This window comes from Gymnoscopelus braueri (genome assembly GCF_963280865.1).
Source record: "Gymnoscopelus braueri genome assembly, chromosome: 14".
NCBI classification, from domain to species: Eukaryota; Metazoa; Chordata; class Actinopteri; order Myctophiformes; family Myctophidae; genus Gymnoscopelus; species Gymnoscopelus braueri.
The window spans coordinates 51552987-51575798 of NC_137619.1; the positions used below are offsets into that span (position 1 = coordinate 51552987).

The 22812-nt window shown below is 40.5% G+C and overlaps 1 protein-coding gene across 2 annotated transcripts in view; it reads right to left on the reverse strand.

Annotated features, from left to right (window-relative positions):
• The window catches only part of LOC308099774 (low-density lipoprotein receptor-related protein 6-like), a 71019-nt gene that overhangs the window by 28233 nt on the left and 19974 nt on the right, over positions 1-22812 (reverse strand). For both annotated transcript variants that reach the window (XM_080448559.1, XM_080448558.1), the window contains exons 13-30: positions 22446-22654; positions 21900-22094; positions 21354-21505; positions 21000-21093; positions 18630-18754; positions 17874-17987; positions 17107-17294; positions 16478-16683; positions 15604-15798; positions 15043-15191; positions 13565-13658; positions 8613-8713; positions 8376-8489; positions 7628-7815; positions 6244-6452; positions 4602-4796; positions 3995-4143; positions 2373-2466 (exon numbers count right to left, since the gene is read on the reverse strand). In XM_080448559.1, the coding sequence (XP_080304685.1) occupies positions 2373-2466; positions 3995-4143; positions 4602-4796; positions 6244-6452; positions 7628-7815; positions 8376-8489; positions 8613-8713; positions 13565-13658; positions 15043-15191; positions 15604-15798; positions 16478-16683; positions 17107-17294; positions 17874-17987; positions 18630-18754; positions 21000-21093; positions 21354-21505; positions 21900-22094; positions 22446-22654 (2771 nt within the window). The remainder of the gene's footprint in view (positions 1-2372; positions 2467-3994; positions 4144-4601; positions 4797-6243; positions 6453-7627; positions 7816-8375; positions 8490-8612; positions 8714-13564; positions 13659-15042; positions 15192-15603; positions 15799-16477; positions 16684-17106; positions 17295-17873; positions 17988-18629; positions 18755-20999; positions 21094-21353; positions 21506-21899; positions 22095-22445; positions 22655-22812) is intronic.

Genomic DNA, 22812 nt, shown 5'->3' on the forward strand with positions numbered 1-22812 from the left:
TCTTCTGTACAGGTACATTAAGAATTGGAGTAGCCTACTTATTTATGATGTATTGAATTGTTACAGTAATTTAGCAGAAAACAACCTGTTGAATATTATTAAACATCAGACAGCATATGGCTATTGAAATAAATACATATGCAATTACGACGTACAAGCTGTGCCTGTAATAAATCTCACACTACTAGGCAGTCTGCGGTTCCACGTGCCACACAAGATGGATGCCCTTTCTTTTTCACTTGAGCGCCTGCCCCTCAAAATGTCTGTGCACGCCACTGCCAATTGATCTCTATTATCTACAAGTACTATGTCTTGTGAAATGGGATATATACCCATAATGCCAAACTACTACAAGTCGCACTGTTTCAGCTGGACGTGAGATTCCCCATTCTAGTGAATGCAACAGCCTAGAGGGTGGAGCCAAAAGTACACCGTGCGTATGTCACTGATCACATGACCTCAATCAATTCTCTAGTTCTAGGCAACATAGAAGGGGGGGGGACTTTTTTCTTATGTCGACACAACAGCTCTAAGGTGTATTAAAGACATAGTTCAATGTTGAAAATGAGTTTAATGCGGCCCGCAGGTTAATATCGGATTACTGATATGTTATTGATTTCAGCTGTTACAATTCCAAACATGCAAACATGAACCACCTTAATTATTTCAGTCTATATTAGTAGCTTAATGACTAGTATTAAAATTAAGTAATTTTTAGGTCCAATGTATTTGTATTTAAGTTTCATAAAGTTAACATAAGTATAACTAAATGCACTTTTTTTTATATGTAACTTTTCAGGATTCCAATTAAAACATGGCAAAAAAACAATCTGGATTCCAATTCAAAAATAGCAAAATAGTCGCACTGCGTTTTTTTTTAGCTTGTAGATCAGCTATTTTTGCTACTTTTGTGTGACATTGAATGGCGAAGTACGGCATTCATTTACGAAAAAAGGTAAAATACGGAGATAAGAGGTGTCTGCCTGACAGTATAAGCAATGTGGTCCCCTGGTGTGAGTGTGGAAATATAGTGGCCCTCTCCATCATCAAAGTTGCATCACCCCTGCTATAGCCTATTAAGAACTTAAGCCAACTTTTAAAAGGGTAAATTAAGTTTACGCAGATTTTATATTTCCATTAATGAGATACAGTATTTTAGGTTGTATCAGCCAAAGCTCCTCAAAATGCATATTGTTACTTCTTGGGGAAAATGTGACCAAACGTCAAACGTTTGACTGGAAGGGAGTGGAGTGTTAGACGTCCCGGGCACTGCCTGCCGCACTGCAGGAATACAGAAGTGCCGTTCTCAAACCCAAGAAGTAAAAGGGCGACGGCTCCGCTAAAAACAGTTAAAATGACAGAGGCGCACCCAGACGAAAACATCTGTTCATATCGTCCACTCTCAGGTTTGCTGGTTCGAGTGTGAACCCTGAACCCTGAATGAATCATATCAGGGGACCAGCACAGCGTTGACCCTGGCAGCATATCAATGGTCCATGTAAACAGGGGACAAATTAGGATACTACTTTTTTACTACTTTTTACTGCTTTTCATCCATACATATTACACAAGACATCAGTAGAATATGTGTGGGAAAAAACACTGTGAGAAAAATGTTTTGTCAAGTTGATTGAGAAATGTATTTGCTGATCAGCAAAAAGTGTGCAGCGAAAGTGAATAAAGGGAACCTAGAAAGACACTCTCTGACAAACCACAAATCATTTCTCAATCTCCAGCCGAGAAAAAGAACTGAAACCCCAGCCATATAGGCCTATGTTTATGGGAACCAGTTACGTTACTAGTTACCACAAGCTCATGGAATGAGCAAGCCCACTTCTCAGCAATCGACGTTTCGTTTAAATTGAAAATACAGCACTCACCAACGTCTCTGCTCCGTCATGCCAATGAGCAAGCTAAAGAGACTCAGATTCGGAAAGCCTATAGGTTGAACAGACATCATTGCTTGTTACACAAACACACGTGTGTGTGTGTGTGTGTGTGTGTGTGTGCTCTCTCTCTGTTAATTAATTGCTTAATTAATCCAGTGAGTCAGTCCAACTTGGGAGACCCTCGATCAGCCATGTGGAAGCCATGCACCACATGGAAGTTTGGGAACAAGCACCACCAGAGACCGACTCTCCTCGCTACTCCTACCTGCCTATGAGCAACTTGGGCAAAGAAGCCACCAAAAGGCAGATCTACAGACCTACCATGTGTGGAGAAAATGTAATGAAGGCAGATAGAGTTTTGTTCATTTTATGTTAGGATAGAGGTGTCGGAAACTGTCGACGGACAATTGGAGTATGCAGTAGTAACTAATCACTGTTATAATAAAGCACGATTGTTGAGGTAATTTTTCTTTCTCCACTCACGGCAGTCTGCGGGTTCATCCGACTGGTCCCCGCAGTCATCTTCCATGTCACATTTCCATGAGAGCGAAATGCACTTGAAGTTCTTACAAGCAAACTGATGGGAGAGAGACAGGCTTATCTTTAGAGTCAGTCATGTATCAAAACCAGACATGAGACATAGGGTCCTATATTGCACGTCTTATTTCCAGGTGTTATGCAGTAATTAAGTGTAACCCCTGGGTAATTTCCCCAGCGTTAATATGTGCCTAATTCAAAACCTTTGAGTTAGACAGTCAATGTAATAAGTCAACAGGTCTGTAAAAGCTAGTACCACTTTAAGAGATCAGTCTAGCTTATCAACCCCAACCTATCAAAGCATATGATAGGTTGGGGGCGGGACGAGCTGAAATGTGTGTGTGCTTAACCAAGGTTTGGAGGGAGAGGTTGTGTGTGTGTGAAGAACTCACATTTCGTATCAAAACAGGAGCATTACGTGCCAACAGTAACACATAGTGCTTAAGTTTGAATGAGTTTAATCACCTGTATTGGCAGTGATTCATATTGTCCTGTTTTGGAGTAAAGTGGAGTCCTGTTTTAACGTTACTGCAGTAAGCAGGCGTCTAGAGTTCCACTGTTGGCAGCCTCATGCTAGCGGCGCTAACGTTGAGTGGAGCCGCAACAACGTGAACATTTTGGAATATAAAAGATTTTCGGACACTGTGTTCGGTCAGTAGACTATATAGACTCGTCTACAGAGACCCAGATAGCGCCCCTGCGACCAGGAAAGCTGGGCGCACCTCTGGTATCGTGGGATAGACCAGTCATCTTGTCCACTGAAACGTGCTGTGTATGGAACGGCCGTAATAGACACTGAACGTTTATCATATCGTTGGGGTGAGTAACCCAGAGACACTCGGGCTCACGTGAGTGAAGAGGCTTCTCCACTCTGGTCGCACACCAGCGTCAATCAGGCCTGCAACAGGGGTATTTTTGCTAATGTTTATGCCAGCTTTTATTTTGTGTTTGTGTTTAGTTTGTGTAAGTTCATTTGCATCCTTTCTAAGAATAGGAGGTATACATCTAAAAAGGGCACTTTCTATCTAAGTGCTCTAAGGTTATTATGTATGTTTGACGGTTTATTGCCACAGCACTATTTTATAGTTATTTCCTGTCTTTAATATGTTTGCACAATTTCCTGGAGGTAACAAACAGAGGTATTACTTGGTTTATTCTGTTTATTGTGGTTCATAATAGGGACAGTTAGGGACAGAGGTATCCACTTAAGTGGTCATTTAACATACAAGGTTGTGTTGGAGAACCCTACAAGGGCTGTGTTAACACTTGCATGGGGCACATTTGAGGGGTTTAATGTGTTATTATCAGGGATAAAATAATAGTCACATCCTATAATCAATACTATAAGTTTATAGTTGCATGTTTAAGAGTTACAATTCAGAACTCAGGCAATGTCTGTTAAGGTCATCAGGCGTCTAGCGTTACATAAGTAATAACGCCACCATCTTATGAACAATAGCTATTTTACACGCCTCAATAGAAGACATAAGACCTGCCGGCAATTAATACGCGCAAAATAGGGCCTATGAAGTCATACACGTAAAACAAGTCAACGTGAGATGAATCACCTGGCTGGCAGAGCAGTTGGACATGCACTGCTTGCCGTCAGCTGCCAAGTAGGAGTTGATAGGACAGGCACACTTATAGCCTCCTCCAGGTGAGAGCAGACACAAGTGACTACAGCCTCCATTGTTGGTCTGACATGGATGACCTGATACTGCAGGGTGGAGAAAACATGCAGAGATGTGATGAATACGATGACCCAGACATGTTACAACGACAACAACAACAACAACAACAAGAAAATACACTACTACTACTACTACTACTACTACTACTACTACTACTACTACTACTACTACTAATACTACTACTACTACTAATACTACTAATACCAAGGACCTCAATGGAAACAAGACCGCAAGGACTTTTTTTGGACAGACCTTTTAGACAAAGTGTTTTTAATTGTACTTGTGCTGTTTTTACATTTCTGCCTAATAACTACTACTACTACTACTACTACTACTACTACTAATAATAATAATAATAATAATGGTATTAATACAGCACCGATCAAAACAGATCAAATAATATGATAATATACAATAAATAAAAGTCACAAAATACAATGAAGTCTAGTAATGAGACTATATCTATACAATGAGTGGCGCAGACCATTGGGCTGCCTATGGGGGTGGTAGACGTGGATGTCCATTGGTTTGTCAGGATACAGGGTGCTGAAGAGCCGGGTCTTGTTGGTACCCTTAGTCTTGTGGGCGCTGTAGATGGATTTGGTCTCCCACTCTGTCCAGTAGATGTGCTCCTCAAACAGAGTAATAGCAAAGATGTGGGGGATGTCCTGACTCAGAACTACAGATGGACAAAACCAAAAGAGTATATATATGTATTGTATAAGGGTGTGCCGATATATCGTCCCGCGATATATCACAATATTAAAACGTGACAATTTGTATCGACGTCATATTATATCGCAATATATATATATATATATATATATATATATATACTAAAGATATTATTAATAATGAATGAATTAATATGAATAATTAATGAATATGAATAGTATAGTAATGATATTATATGATAATGTGTGTGTGTGTGTATGTATATATATATATATACTGTATATATTAGGGCTTTCACCAACTAGTCGACTAGTATAACCACTAGTCGACTTTGTTGGTACTAGTCGAATAGTTGAAAAAAATATTTAAAAAAAATTGTAATTTGTTTTAATGCCATAGTAATGGCCCATCTTACTATTATTATTATCCTCCTGACTTTATTTTTTATCAAAAGGGGGTCAAAAGTATGCCCAATAAAAGCCTATTATTGGGCAATGGGGATCCTTGGAGACGCTGCTGTGGTGCTGTGCTGCTGTGCTGCTGTGCCAGAAGCGCTTCCCTTAAAACGCCATAATAATAAGGGCAGGAGGATAACGCAGATTGTTTTGTAATTCTTATATATTTTTTTATTGGTTACTTTTTTTAAATAATTTCTTTTCATAATTTTTTTTTTTGGCGTTCGCTTCCCACGTTCGCGCGTCTTACTTGTAATAGTAATATAGTAGTAGGATGGCATTCAATCTGGGAACCCAGAGCCAGTGAGAATGAAAAACAGCGCCCTCTGCTGTTTGTACTATCTCTCACTGGCTCTGGGACAATGGCGATGTAGCACCCGTGCGCAAAGGAAACCAGGGTTTTGGTCTGCCTTCAGCTTTCACTTCCGGTGGTGCCACTATGTTTTCATTCCCACTAACAATATTTCTACACGGAACACTAACACCACTTCTCCCAGAGAACATGGATTGTTTTGGTTATAAGCCCACTTGTTTCTATGATGAAAGAGTAAGTTAAAATGTGAATATCTTTCTGTGGTTTTGTCTGCTCCGTGGATGCTATTGTTAAATTAGTTTGGGTTTGTTTCGAGGGGGAAACTTCGACGGACACGTGAATCCCGCCCACTACATTTGATTGGGTAAAGCGCGGCCTGCTTCCTGATCTGAAGGCACGCCCACTTGTAGCCCAGTGCGTACATGTTATGACGAGCCTTCACGACAGATTCCAACGCAGAGCAGAATCTGTTCTTGAGAGATTAGATGGCATTAAAACAATGCCCCCCCCTAAAAAACGAGAGAAAAAAAACGACTACTACTTGGTCAAATGAGTCGACTAGTAAAAATCATTAGTTGTGAATGCCCTAATATATATATATATATAGAGAGAGAGAGAGATAGACATACTGAGTGTGTGCGTGCGTGCGTGAGTGTGTTTGTGTGTTGGTGGGTGTGTGTTACCTGTGTGTCTGTTGGTTCCGTCTAGGCTGGCAAACTCAATATTATCTTCCTTGCCATCGGCCCAATACAGGCGATCATTGTTGAAATCTAGCGTCAGGCCATTAGGCCAGCCGATCTTATCCTTCACGATGATACTCCTGTTGGTGCCGTCCATCCCCATCCTCCCTATGTGGGGGTTGATGTCACCTACGTCTGACCAGTACAAGTACCTGTCAGGGAGAAACTTCATCAGGGTCACTATTCACAACATATCAGCCATAGAGCACATAGAGTAGCCTACTAGTGGACATACGATATGAGTTTGCCTCAAAGGAGTACTATCAAGCAGAAGCTTAGACAATCATAATGTCCATACTCAATTTAATAGTGACAACTTAAAACTTTACTTGTGTGGTAAATGGTAACCTTTTTGTACTTGGCTTTTTAAACTTTTGCATTTAACTCATTAAGTGACAAACACAAGGATTCTCTTGTTTGCACATTTTTATAATTTTTTCCCCCACATGGGGCGCTCTAACGCAACTTCGGAATGACCCACGGAGCCTATAAAATGGAAAGGACAGATGTGGATCCGTGCCAAAACAAAATAGCTCCCGTCCACTCTCATTAAATGATCTTGAGAAAAAGCTCCATATCTCCATATCTTTTTAACGTGGTGAAAACGAGCCACTTTTGACACACGATCACTCTGCAATGGCGGATCGTGTGAGAAATGTTATTGTTCCAGTACTTAGACGGGACCCACTACATCACGCACGCAGGCTGTGTTTACATCCGTGGAGCCGTCTACAGCTCTAAATAGACCAGCGTAAACGGTAAGAACGCTGGCAATGGGGCATTCACAACTAATGATTTTTACTAGTCGACTCATTTGACCAAGTAGTAGTCGACTAGTCGACTAGTCGAAATTTACATTAAAAAAATATATATATATATATATATATATTTTTTTTAGGGGGGGGGGCATTGTTTTAATGCCATCCTACTACTATATTACTATTATTATTATCCTCCTGCCCTTATTTTTATGGCGTTTTAAGGGAAGCGCTTCTGGCACAGCAGCACAGCACCACAGCAGCGTCTCCAAGGATCCCCATTGCCCAATAATAGGCTTTTATTGGGCATACTTTTGACCCCCTTTTGATAAAAAAAATAAAGTCAGGAGGATAATAATAATAGTAAGATGGGCCATTACTATGGCATTACAAAAAAAAAAAAAAAACATTTTTTTTTTTTTTTTTACTATTCGACTAGTACCAACAAAGTCGACTAGTGGTAGTCGACTAGTTGGTGAAAGCCCTAGGATGTACCCTGTTTTAAAAAAACAAATGTGTTAAAAAAGAAAATCTGCATGAAAATAATGCCTTCACCACAGTGCTCTTACCCATAGCGTACATCCACAGCCAAGGCACGTGGATCGTCTAGGCCGGTGTTGACCAGTACTGATGGGTATTCCCCGTTTAGTTTGGACACTTCTATGGTGTTCCGCCCTGTGTCACTCCAGTACAGATTTCGTCCCACCCAATCAACAGCCAGACCGTCTGGTTTTCCGATCGACTTGTGGGGAAGGACCTATAAACAAGCCATTCATGCACCACTTCTGTTTTATCACCATTTTTATGATTTAGTTCTTAGATAGGAGAATGTAAAAAGACAGGAAATCAAGGGCAGAGAGAAGAGAGACATGCAAGGTAAGACCACCAGCACCAATTTTCATTTAACGGTGACATCACAGGTAACAGTGTTGGGCTAATTACAAAAAATAATAAAAAGAATGTTGCTTGTTACTCTTTTGAAAAGTAATATTCTTACTTTACCTATTAGTCCCTGCCAACAGGAACATTACTTACTTTTCCGTTTCACTCCACAAAATTGGTAATTGCATTCTACTGAATATTCTGACTTTGCAGTAGGCCTACACCACTAGCAGTACACCTGAACTTTTTTTCAGTGTGAGTGCCGTCTGTTGTAGCTGTTGTTATGCTGGAAACAACAGTTACTCAGTACTGAAAAAGTAATAGCATTACAGTAACGTGTTACCTGTAACACGTTGGTGTAATGCGTTACTCCCCGACAACTGATTTGGAACATCATTTCCCTTCCCCGTCATCCATCCTCATTATCACACTGACCTGGAAGTCACTGCCATTGATGTGCATGCAACTGATCCTCTTAGTCGCCACGTCTGTCCAGTAGATCATCTGCTGCTGATAGTCAAAGTCCAGAGCCACCGCGTTCGTCAAGCCCTGTGTCACACCAACACACAGTTGTGTTATTAGTCTCTGGGAGACATATATTCTGGCATCATGTCAAGAGCATTCTGTACATGATATTGTTCAGGATGTGTTGTTATGTTCAATGGTTTTCACCCGTCTGAGCACTGTGCCTTTGGAGCCGTCCAAGTTGATTTTCCTCAGGCTATAGACGGTGGCAAAGATGAGGAAGGGCTCCCCAACGTTTTCACCAGAAGCTGAAAACAGAAAACAGAAAAGAGACTAGTATAGAGCCCTGAGGGTCTCCGGTCAACCATATAAGGTTTAAGAGGTTAAAAATACACATAAACCTCAAAGCAGGACTAACTCTAAATTGGCTATATTGTTTTTTTTTTTTAAATAATTTGTATTAGAGAAAAGGTTTGGGATACAGCATAAACAAACTGAAGTGCATATATGTATATATATATATATATTCCATATCCCCCCTTTTCTCTTTTCTTTTTTCTCCTAACCCCCCCACCCCAGAGGACTATGACCATACTGTCAACCAGACAAACATTGCATTATGTCAAAGGCTAAGTAAAGGAAACACAAGTGGAAAATAAATCCAAATCCAAATAAAACATCATAACCCAAAAAAAAAGAAAGAAAAAAAAGGTGTTGTGTACAGGTTTACAGTTCCAGTTTACCATATGCAAACATACATGTAGTAAAAAAAAAAAAAAGGATATATTAAAAAAAAGAGCATATTAATCAAACCAATCAGTCAGGGTTCACATGCCATGAAGTAACAGCCTTATATACAGTCGGCCAGGGGTAGCCCAGATCATAAAGGGGAAGATGATTAGAAAAACGAGTTAATCTGGAGGGAGCACGTTTTGGTTTTGGATATATAAGAGGAAGGGGGCCCCAGATGGAGTAAAACATTTGAGCTGAACCTCTGATAGAGTACTTTATTTTTTCTATTTTTAAAAAGAACATAAGGTCCTGTAACCAGAGTGATATTCTAGGTGGGGTGGCTGATTTCCATTCTAGTAAAATTCTCCTACGGGCTAACAAGGACACAAAGGAAATAGCATTCTTGATTTTTTTCCAAGATGGAGAGTGGTCACCGGACACCCCAAAAATAGCGACTTCAAAGCTAGTATGGTATCCAGGACTATATCATTTATTAAGGGTTAATAACAGAGACAGCAGGTTGGCAAACCTATTCAAGAATGACATTGTTTCAGTAAAATAAGGAGGAAGCCGGAAAAGTACTGGGGTTAAGAAATAGCATTCTAAATTAAGGAGACTGTGAGTCACACAGCCTTGCACCTTATAGGGTAAGAAAAGAAGAGGGCAGTGAGACCTTAGGCCCCTATAGGAAGATCCCCCTTGAAGTTTTAAGGTAAATACAGAATACCCAGAGTCACGAGGACAGCTGACTCTAGGGGGAGCAGAACCAGTTGCTCTTGAATCTAAGAATAATGCCATTCCTCTTAAATCATCTATTTTTGTCTAAATCATTCATACAAGGTTGACTACATATATGTGTGGTCTTATATTGAAGCTAATAAGATGTTAAACAATGATTTCATAATATGAGCTTGTGTAAAAGTGCAGTTTGATAGATAAATGTTCTGTGTTAAAACCAAGACAGATTGTGTGATCCATTGTGTTGACTGAGAAGGACCACCCCAAGAAGCCATTTGCTTCTAAAAACCTGTTTGTAAGTGGTCAAGAAGGAGGACTGGGAGGAGGTCCTATGTCAAATGTCTGTCTGTATAAAGTACAATGTTTTGGTGATTTAGTTACACTCTGTGGATTGGCAATGCAGGTGTCACGTCTGTGGTAATAAATACATTTCTATGGACAAACCCTCTTTCAAACTGTATTCTTGTGTATTCTTGCACTTAGGGAATAGTTATGGAATAGTGTTTTTCCTGTCTGATCAATGGACCATATACGACACTAGGTTGAATATTCACCTCAAAGGCATCTGAGAGTTACATCTGTCCAAAAAACAATTAAACTGGGGCAGGACCAGAACATGTGAGTCAAGTTGACTGAGTCTTGTTGACATCTCTCACAGCTCCCATCCAGGTCAGGAAAGATTCTGCTTAATCTAGCCTTACTAAAATGGCCACGGTGGAGAACTTTAAACTGTATCAGATTGAGACGGGCACAGGAAGTAATCCCATTCACTGCACTCGTGGCCCGGTTCCATGTGTCCTCCGGTATCACTACACCAAGTTCCCCCTCCCAGTCCCCCTTAATCTGGCTGAGTGAGGCGTCATTAAATGAAGATATAGAGCTGTAAATGTTTGATATGAGACCTTGAAGTTGAGCAGGGGTCTGTAACAAAATATCAAATTTCAATTCTGGTTCTAAATTAGGAAAGGTTGGGTTTGAAAAGTACCTGAATAGATGTGAGCGGGGGAGGTTGAATTTGAGTGAAAGTTCATTGAAAGTGGCAAAGGTCCCGTCTATGTAAAGGCCAGTAAATTTATACAGGCCTGATCTTTTCCAGTGCAAAAAGCTGGCATCCAATTTAGCAGGGAGAAATAAATGGTTGTTGCATATGGGGCCTTCTAAAGAAAATCCACTAAAATTTCCGTTTTTGCTGACGGAATTGGGCCCACATTTTAAGAGTAGATATAACAACAAGGTCTGAAGTGAATTGTTTCGGAGAGAGGGGTAGCTCGGCTGTAACCAGAGCAGTAAGGGATGTTGTAATACATGCGCTAGCCTCGGACTGACGCCAAGTACTAGACCTGGACAGGAATATGTTGGGGTCTATCGGTAGGCCTATACATGTTTTATTGTATTTAACCAATGTACAGTATAGCCCATATATTGGTAACTGGCGGTCCGGGGGCCACATGTGGCCACCACCTTCACTTAAAGGGGAATACCACTCATTTTCAACATTGAACTATGTCTTTAATACACTTGAATGTCTTGAATATAAAGTTAAGACTTAGTGCATTTTAAGCCAATTCATCTCTTTTATCTACAAGTACTATGTCTTGTGAAATGTAATATATACCCATAATGCCATTATAAACTACTACAAGTTGCACTGTTTCAGCTGGAAGTGAGATTCCCCATTCTAGTGAATGCAGCAGGTTAATATCGGATTACTGATATATTATTGATTTCAGCTGTTACAATTCCAAACATGCAAACATGAACCACTTTAATCTATATTAGTAGCTTAATGACTAGTAGTAAAATTCAGTAATTTTTATGTCCAATATATTTGTATTTAAGTTTCATAAAGTTAACATGAGTATAACTAAATGCATTTGATTTTTTTTATTATATAACTTTTCAGAATTCCAATAAAAAAATGGCAAAGATAGCAAATCTACATGCTCAAAACGCGTCGCACTCAGATAGTGACATTGTGTGTCATTGAATGGCGAAGTACGGCATTACTTTACGAAAAAGGTAAAATATGGAGATAAGAGGTGTCTGCCTGACAGTATAAGCAATGTGGTCCCCTGGAGTGAGTGTGGAAATATAGTGGCCCTCTCCATCATCAAAGTTGCATCACCCCTGCTATAGCCTATTATCAACTTCAGACAACTTTTAAAGGGGTAAATTAAGCTTACGCAGCTTTTATATTTCCATTAATGAAATACAGTATTTTAGGTTGTATCAGCCAAAGCTCCTCAAAATGCACATTTTGACTTTTTGGGGAAAATGTGACCAAACGTCAAACGTTTGACTGGAAGGGAGTGGAGTGTTAGACGTCCCGGGCACTGCCTGCCGCACTGCAGGAATACAGAAGTGCCGTTCTCAAACCCAAGAAGTAAAAGGGCGACGGCTCCGCTAAAAACAAATAAAACGACAGAGGCGCACCCAGACGAAAACATCTGTTCATATCGTCCACTCTCAGGTTTGCGCGTGAACGCTGAACCCTGAATGAATCATATCAGGGGACCAGCACAGCGTTGACCCTGGCAGCATATCAATGGTCCATGTAAACAGGGGACAAATTAGGATACTACTTTTTTACTACTTTTTACTGCTTTTCATCCATACATATTACACAAGACATCTGTAGAATACGTGTGGGAACAAACGCCATGAGAAAAATGTTTTGTCAAGTTGATTGAGAAATGTATTTGCTGATCAGCAAAAAGTGTGCAGCGAAAGTGAATAAATTGAACCTAGAAAGACAGTTTCTGACAAACCACAAATCATTTCTCAATCTCCAGCCGAGAAAAAGAACTGAAGCGGCAGCCATATAGGCCTATGTTTATGCGTAGCCAGTTACGTTACTAGTTACCACTAGTTTGTTTAAATTGAAAATACAGCACTCACCAACGTCTCTGCTCCGTCATGACAATGAGCAAACTAAAGAGACTCAGATTTGTAAAGCCTATCGGTTGTAAAGTACAGACATCATTGCTTGTGATAAACACAAACACACACACACGCACGCACGCACGCACGCACGCACGCACGCACGCACGCACGCACGCACGCACGCACGCACGCACACACACACACACACACACACACACACACACACACACACACACACACACACGCACATACACACACGCACATACACACACACTTAACGACAGGGAGAACATGATTCACACCTGCATGTATATGTGTGTGTGTGTGTGTGTGTGTGTGTGTGTGTGTGTGTGTGTGTGTGTGTGTGTGTGTGTGTGTGTGTGTGTGTGTGTGTGTGTGTGTGTACTCTCTGTTAATTAATTGCTTTATCAATGATTAACTATGATGAAAACCATGACCCTCCGGGCGTATCCAGTGAGTCAGTCCAACTTGGGAGACCCTCGATCAGCCTAACAAACAACCATGCACCACCTGGAAGTTTGGGAACAAGCACCACCAGAGACCGACTCTCCTCGCTACTCCTACCCGCCTATGAGCACTCATCCTGGGCAAAGAAGCCACCAAAAACCAGATCTACAGACCCACCATGTGTGGAGAGAATTGAATGAGAGCAGATAGAGTTTTGTTCATTTTATGTTAAGATAGAGGTGTCGGAAACTGTCGACGGACAATTGGGGTATGCAGTAGTAACTAATCACTGTAAACACTGTAATAATAAAGCATGTCATTTTTCTGTCTCCACTCACAGCAGTCTGCGGGTTCATCCGACTGGTCCCCACAGTCATCTTCCATGTCACATTTCCATGAGAGCGAAATGCACTTGAAGTTCTTACAAGCAAACTGATGGGAGAGACACAGGCTTATCATTAGAGTCAGTCATGTATCAAAACCAGACCTGAGACATAGGGTCCTATATTGCACGTCTTATTTCCATGTGTTATGCACTAATTAAGTAATAACGCCACCATCTTATACACAATCGCTATTTTACATGTTGTGCTGAACACAAACGCTTAAAGGAGGAGTTCACCCAAAAAATTACTTATTTTCTATCAATTGCACACCCTATGAAGCCTTGAATCAATGGATTCTTTTTAGTTTTTGTCGCATTCTTAAGCTAATAATTTGATTCCCGTCTCCTACCGGCTAATGTATCCGGTAGGAGACACAAAGTCGATTATTTGTGTCTCCTAACGGAAATACACACGATCAAATTATTGTCTTAGGAATGCCACAAAAACAAAAATAAATCCATGAAATCAAGGCTTCATGGGGTGTGTAATTGATAGAAAATAAGTAATTTTTTGGGTGAACTCCTCCTTTAAGGCTTAAGACTCGCCAGCATATTTAACGCCTGTGTGAGTGTTCATAGGTTAATTAAAGACACTATGCAGTATCTGCTATTTTTTCCCCTTGACTTAACAAGACTTACCGCATAGCGCTAAGATGTGGTCAGGACCACGTCTTAAGCGCAAAAATAAATGTTTGGTTGGGCAGTTTAATGACGTCTTTTGACGCATGTTGTGTTTTCAGTGTTTACGCTAGATTTGTTTACGCTCTTTGCTAACCTATGAGTCACCATTTGACTCCCCGTTAAGCAGTGAAGCAGGAAATCACGTGATCGCAAAAAAAACCTGCCACATTCACTCCCATTCTAATGGATTTGGGAAAATGCTTTTTTTCTCTGCTTTCTGTTGCTTTTTGGCAAAAACATTCAATAGCCAATAACCATGGAACGGATTATCGAGATGGCACAATTTTTTTTAAACGATTCTACGAGACTCGGATACGTCTTTTAAAGCAATTGGTGGATGGATCGTTGTGAAGAATAATATTCTATGATTTTTCAAAGGTTAGTGAAAACGCTCGGAATCGCGGTTATGGACGATGTTTTACTATGGCGGTTAATGAGTTAACTAAGCCATACTTGGCCAATTCTCAAACCATTATTATAATTTGAAGTTCTCTGTAATCTGTGAAGTGTCAATGTTCATTTGGTGTATCAATCATGATTTTATTATCCCGCTATCAAACGCTTAAGGGTAAAAAGGAAGCATCCACCGCCTTGCCCAATGCGCGTTTTACCATCCTCAAAATAGCAAACTAGCGCTGACCACGCCTCCAAGCCTTAATATAAGACATAAGACTTGCTGGTAATTAATACACGCAAAATATGGCCTATGAAGTCATACAACGTAAAACAAGTCAACGTGAGATGAATCACCTGGCTGGCAGTGCAGTTGGACATGCACTGCTTGCCGTCAGCTGCCAAGTAGGAGTTGATAGGACAGGCACACTTGTAGCCTCCTCCAGCTGACAGCAGACACAGGTGACTGCAGCCTCCATTGTTGGTCTGACATGGATGACCTGATACTGCAGGGTGGAAAAAACATGCAGTGTGATGAATACGATGACCCAGACATGTTAGAACTACAACAACAACAACAACAACAACAACAACAACAACAACAACAACAACAAGAAAACTACTACTACTACTAATAATACTACTATGACTACTACTACTACTACAACTGCTACTACAACTACTACTACTACTACTACTACTACTACTACTACTACTACTGCTACTACTACTACTACTACTACTACTACTACTACTACTACTACTACTACTAATAATAATAATAATAATAATGGTATTAATACAGCACCGTTCAAAACAGATCAACTAATATGATAATATACAATAAATAAAAGCCACAAAATACAATGAAGACTAATAATGAGAGAGTGTTATATCTATACAGTGAGTGGCACAGACCATTGGGCTGCCTATGGGGGTGGTAGACGTGGATGTCCATTGGTTTGTCAGGATACTGGGTGCTGAAAAGCCTGGTCTTGTTGGTACCCTTAGTCTCGTGGGCTCTGTAGATGGATTTGGTCTCCCACTCTGTCCAGTAGATGTGCTCCTCAAACAGAGTAATAGCAAAGATGTGGGGGATGCCCTGACTCAGAACTACAGATAGACAAAACCAAAAGAGTATATTAATATTAGTGTATGTATTAATGTATAATGTATTGTACAATACAAAACTAAACCATTATAATAAGTGTTCAAATGGATCAATAAAGTAAATAATGTAGCTCACTACTTTCCTTGCTTTCTCTTCCGATACTCATGGAAAATAAGCATTTGTTCTTATTTGTTCTTGTTCTCATACACAGTCAAATTCAGTATCAACTGAGTGTGTGTGTGTGTGTGTGTGTGTGTGTGTGTGTGTGTGTGTGTGTGTGTGTTTGTTACCTGTAGGCATGTAACGGTATACGGTATTACGTTATTACCGCAGAATAAACCTCAAAGCTCACGGTATTTATTTATTTATTATTTTTATTTAATAATAACAATATAGTGATTGTGAATGTGATTGTCATTACAATTTTACTGTAATCCACAACTGTGGACTGTTAATTCCTTGTGTCAATAAGTTTAAAGTTAAGGCATAGCGCAGCCGCCTCTAAATCCCCAAATAGTGGGTATCGCAAAATAGGGCCCCAGGTCTGTATATTTTTTAAAACAAGACTTTTGTGACTGAAATATAAATGAATAAAGCTAAGTTTAAAATCATATTTTAATATTTTTCTCAATGTGTTAATTTCATAGACTAATAATTTCATACTGTTAAATGCCTAGTTACCTGTGTGTCTGTTAGTCCCGTCCAGGCTGGCAAACTCAATGTTATCCTCCTTGGCATCGGCCCAATACAGGCGATCATTGTTGAAGTCTAGCGTCAGGCCATTAGGCCAGCCGATCTTATCCTTCACGATGATGCTCCTGTTGGTGCCGTCCATCCCCATCCTCCCTATGTGGGGGTTGATGCCCCAGTCTGACCAGTACAAGTACCTGTCAGGGAGAAACTGCATCAGGGTCACTATTCACAACATATCAGCCATAGACTATATTCACACAGCGGCCATTTTGGAATTTTAAATTGAAAATGCTACCCCGTTGCCGAGGCAACTGGGGTGGCATTTCATTGACTTAATGGGATATGGCCGCTGTGTGAACATGGTCTATAGAGCACTGTAGAGTAGCCTACTAGTGGACATACAATATGAGTTAGTCTAAGCTTCTGCTTGATAGTGCTCCTTTGAGAAAATCATAAGAAAGTGTTCCAAACTCAATTTAATAGTGACAACTTACATGACTCTATTAAAACTTTCCTCGTGTGGTAAATGGTAACTTTCTTGTACTTGGCTTTTTAAATTTTTGCATTTAAAAAATAAAATCTGCATGAAAATAATTCCTTCACCACAGTGCGCTTACCCGTAGCGTACATCCACAGCCAAGGCGCGTGGCTCGTCTAGGCCGGTGTAGACCAGTACTGCTGGGTATTCCCCGTTTAGTTTGGACACTTCTATGGTGTTCCGCCCCGTGTCACTCCAGTACAGATTTCGTCCCACCCAATCAACAGCCAGACCGTCTGGTTTTCCGATCGACTTGTGGGGAAGGACCTGTAAACAAGCCATACATGCACTCACCACTTCTAGTTTTATCACCATCTTTATGATTTAGTTTAGATTATAATTTAGATAGGAGAATGTAGAAAGACAGGAAATCAAGGGCAGAGAGAAGAGAGACATGCAAGGTACAGTAAGACCGCCAGCACCACATTTTCATTTAACTTTGACATCACAACTAACAGTATTGGGCTAATTACAACAAAAATAAAAAATAATGTTACTCGTTACTCTTTTAAAAAGTAATATTATTACTTTATCTATTAGTCCCTGCCAACAGGAACCTTACTTACATTACTTTCCCGTTACACTCCTAATTGCATTCTACTGAATATTCTGACTTTGCAGTAAGCCTACACCACAAGCAGTACACCTTTTTTTCAGTGGGAGTGCCGTCTATTTACTGTTGTAGCTGTTGTTATGCTGGAAACAACAGTTACTTGGTTCTTGGAAAAGTAATATTATTACAGTAACGTGGTACTTGTAACACGTTGATGTAATGCGTTACTCCCCGACAACTGATCAGGAACATCATTTCCCTTCCCCGTCATCCATCCTCATTTTCACACTGACCTGGAAGTCACTGCCATTGATGTGCATGCAACTGATCCTCTTAGTCCTCAAGTCTGTCCAGTAGATCATCTGCTGCTGATAGTCAAAGTCCAGAGCCATCACGTTCGTTAAGCCCTGTGTCACACCAACACACAGTTGTGTTAGAGTCCCTGATAGCTCTGGTCCATAGCGTTAGAAGGAGGTCTCCTTAACGCTATGGGACTTTCGGGCCTTTGCGCTCGCACCACAGGCTTCTCGTCTGTAGTAAAAATAAAAAATACACCCCCCACCCCACGACTAAAATACACTTTTTGGCCAGGAAAGAAAATATTTGGTGAAGGTGAAATTTGGTCCATAGAAAAATTCCATTGACCAGATCTGCAGAGGATGCAGTGGAGTAACCAAAAACGTTTTTTTTGCCTCCGGTGAAATATTTTCTTTTCTGGCCAAAAAGTGTATTTTAGACGTGAGGTGGGGGGCTCTGAGTGTTCCCACTAAGTAGAGTAGGCTTTCAACTCCATAAAACCCTCTTTATTTTGGTGAGTAGTTTGGTGAGTTTTTTATTTTTTACTATAGACGAGCGGCTGCGCAGCCTGCGCTACCGCGGGTGTGAGCTGTGAGGGGAAAGGATCGAAAGTCCCATAGCGTTAAGGAGAACTCCTTCTAACGCTAACGACCAAAGCTAAGTCTCTGAGAGATATAGATTCTGGCATCATGTTAAGAGCATTCTGTACACAATATTGTTCAGGATGTGTTGTTATGTTCAATGGTTTTCACCCGTCTGAGCACTGTGCCGTTGGAGCCGTCCAAGTTGATCTTCCTCAGGCTGTAGACGGTGGTAAAGATGAGGAAGGGCTCCGCAACGTGTTGTGAGCTTGTCGATCGGCTATTTTCAGCGGAAGCTGAAAGCAGAAAACAGAAAAGAGACTAGTATAGAGCCCTGAGGGACTCCGGTCAACCATAAAAGGTTTAAGAAGTAAAAAATACACATAAACCTCAATGCAGGACTATCTAAATTGGCTCCTATTGTTTCCAGACCTGGACTGGCATATGGTGGGGTCTATCGGTTGGCCTATACATGTTTCATTGTATGTGACCAATGTACACTATAGCCCATACATGGGCAACTGGCGGCCCGGGGGCCACATGCGGCCCCCACCTTCACTTAATGCGGCCCGCAGGTTAATATTGGATTACTGATATTTATTATTGATTTCAGCTGTTACAATTACAAACATGCAAACATGACCTGCTTTAATTATTTCAGTCTGTATTAGTAGCTTAATGACTAGTATTAAAACTGTCCAATGTATTTGTATTTAAGTTCATAAAGTTAACATAAGTATAACTAAATGCATTTGAAATTACATACAAATCTTACTTTTCAGGATTCTAATTCAAAAAGAGCAAACAAACCAATCTGGATTCCAATTCAAAGATAGCAAAAATAGCAAATCTACAAGCTCAAAACGTGTCGCACTGCGACGCGTTTTGAGCTTGTAGATCGGCTATTTTTGCTACTTTTGTGTGACATAGAATGACGAATAAAAAAATGTACGAATAAAGGTAAAATACGGAGATAAGAGGTATCTGCCCGACAGTATAAGCACTTCAGCCAACTTTCAAAGTGGTAAATTAACCTTACGCAGATTTTATATTTCCATGAATGAGACCTTATTTTAGGTTGTATCAGCCAAAGTTCCTCAAAATGCATATTGTGACTTTTTTGGGAAAATATGACCAAACATCAAACGTTTGACTGGAAGGGAGTGGAGCGTTAGACGTCCCGGTCACTGCCTGCCGCACTGCAGGAATACGTAAGTGCCGTTCTCAAACCCAAGACATAAAAGGGCGACGGCTCCGCCAAAAACAGTTAAAACGACTGTTTTAAAACAACGGCACACCGGCTAAAGCAGAATTGAGCCACGAGAGGCACCGCCGAGTGAGCCGCTGGGCGAGAGAGTCGTTGCAAAGTCCATTCAGCAGACCCAGCGCCGTTAGAGTTAATGTCCCGATATCCCCCCCCGGTCAACATGTGCCGTTTCAGCAGTCAACAATTGACTTCTTCTTGGGACGGTCCATCCTAAGAAGTCACCAAAAGAAGTCACCCTAAGAAGTCGCAAGCTTGTAGATCTGCTATTTTCAAACATTTTAGTACTTTTACTTTTGGTACTATAAGTACATTTTGATACCAATACCTTTGTACTTGTATGTATTTGTACATTTTGAATTCCGGACTTTTACTTGTAACAGAGTACTTCTAAATTGCAGTATTGATACTTTTACTTAAGTAAAATATTTGAGTACTTTTTCCACCACTTCCCTGGCAGCATATCAATGGTCCATGTAAATAGGTAACAAATTAGGATACGACTTTTTTACTACTTTTTACAGTATCTTTTATCAGTAGAATACGTGTGGGAACAAACGCCATGAGAAAAATACATATAATGTTTTTTTTTGTCACGTTGATTGGGAAACGTATTTGCTGATCAGCAAAAAGTGTGCTGCGAAAGTGAATAAAAGGGAACCTGGAAAGACACTTTCTGACAAACCACAAATCATTTGACAAGCCTTCTCCAGCCGAGAAAAAGAACTGAAACCCCAGCCATATAGGCCTATGTTTATGCGTAACCAGTTACGTTACTAGTTACCACAAGCTCATGGAATGAGCAAGCCCGCTTCTCAGCAATCGACATTTCGTTTAAATTGACACACACACACGCAGGTGTGAATCATGTTCTCTGTTTGTGTGTGTGTGTGTGTGTGTGTGTGTGTGTGTGTGTGTGTGTGTGTGTGTGTGCGTGCGTGCGTGCGTGCGTGCGTGCGTGCGTGCGTGCGTGCGTGCGTGCGCACGTGTGTGTGTGTGTGCTCTCTCTATTAATTAATTGCTTTATTAATGATTAACTATGCTGAAAACCAGCACTCATGAGCACTCATCCTGGGCAAAGAAGCCACCAAAAAGCAGATCTACAGACCCACCATGTGTGGAGAAAATGTAATGAGGGCAGATAAGAGTTTTGTTTGTTAGGATAGAGGTGTTGGAAACTGTTGACGGACTATTGGAGTACGCAGCAGTAACTAATCACTGTAAACACTGTAATAATAAAGCATGACTGTTGAGGTAATTTTTCTGTCTCCACTCACGGCAGTCTGCGGGTTCATCCGACTGGTCCCCGCAGTCATTTTCCATGTCACATTTCCATGAGAGCGAAATGCACTTGAAGTTCTTACAAGCAAACTGTTGGGAGGGACACAGGCTTATCTTTAGAGTCAGTCATGTATCAAAACCAGACATGAGACATAGGGTCTTATTTTGCACATCTTATTTCCAGGTGTTATGCAGTTATTAAGAAATAACGCCACCATCTTATGAACAATCGTTATTTTACACACCTCTGAGCCTTAATATAAGACATAAGACCTGCCGGCAAGTAATACGCGAAAAATAGGGCCTTTGAAGTCATACAACGTAAAACAAGTCAACGTGAGATGAATCACCTGGCTGGCAGAGCAGTTGGACATGCACTGCTTGTTGTCAGTTGCCAAGTAGGAGTTGATAGGACAGGCACACTTGTAGCTTCCTCCAGGTGAGGAGAGCAGACAAAGGTGACTGCAGCCTCCATTGTTGGTCTGACATGGATGACCTGATACTGCAGGGTGGAGAAAACATGCACAGATCAATACTACTACTACTACTACTACTACTACTACTACTACTACTACTACTACTACTACCACCACTACTACTACCACTACTACTACTACAACTACTACTACTACTACTACTACCACTACTACTACTACCACTACTACTACTACTACTACTACTACTAATAATAATAATAATAAATGTAATAACAATAATAATAATAATAATAATAATAATAATAATAATAATAATAATAATAATAATAATGGTATTAATACAGCACCGTTCAAAACAGATCAAATAATACGATAATATACAATAAATAAAAGCCACAAAATACAATGAAGTATGAAGAATAATGAGAGTGTTATATCTATACAGTAAGTGGCACAGACCATTGGGCTGCCTATGGGGGTGGTAGACGTGGATGTCCATTGGTTTATCAGGAAACAGGGTCCTGAAGAGCCAGGTCTTGTTGGTACCCTTAGTCTTGTGGGCTCTGTAGATGGATTTGGTCTCCCACTCTGTCCAGTAGATGTGCTCCTCAAACAGAGTTATAGCAAAGATGTGGGGGATGTCCTGACTCAGAACTACAGATGGAAAAAACCAAAGGAGTATATTAATATTATTATGTATTATATAAGGGTGTGCCGATATATCGTGCCGCGATATATCACAATATTAAAACGTGACAATATGTATCGTCGTGACGTCATACTGTATCGCAATATATACATATACATATATTTATATATATATATATATATATATATATATATATATATATATATGTATATATATATATATATATATATATAAAAGCATATATGCATTCTGTGTGTGTGTGTATGCGTGTGCGTGTGTGTGTGTGTGTGTGTGTGTGTGTGTGTGTGTGTGTGTGTGTGTGTGTGTGTGTGTGTGTGTGTGTGTGTGTGTGTTACCTGTGTGTCTGTTGGTTCCGTCCAGGCTGGCAAACTCAATGTTATCCTCCTTGGCATCGGCCCAATACAGGCGATTATTGTTGAAATCTAGTGTCAGGCCATTAGGCCAGCCGATCTTATCCTTCACGATGATGCTCCTGTTGGTGCCGTCCATCCCCATCCTCCCTATGTGGGGGTTGATGTCACCTACGTCTGCCCAGTACAAGTACCTGTCAGGGAGAAACTGCATCAGGGTCACTATTCACAACATATCAGCCATAGAGCACTTTAGAGTAGCCTACTAGTGGACATACAATATAAGTTTGCCTCAAAGGAGTACTAATCAAGCAGAAGCTTAGACAATCATAATGAAGTGTTCCACACTCAA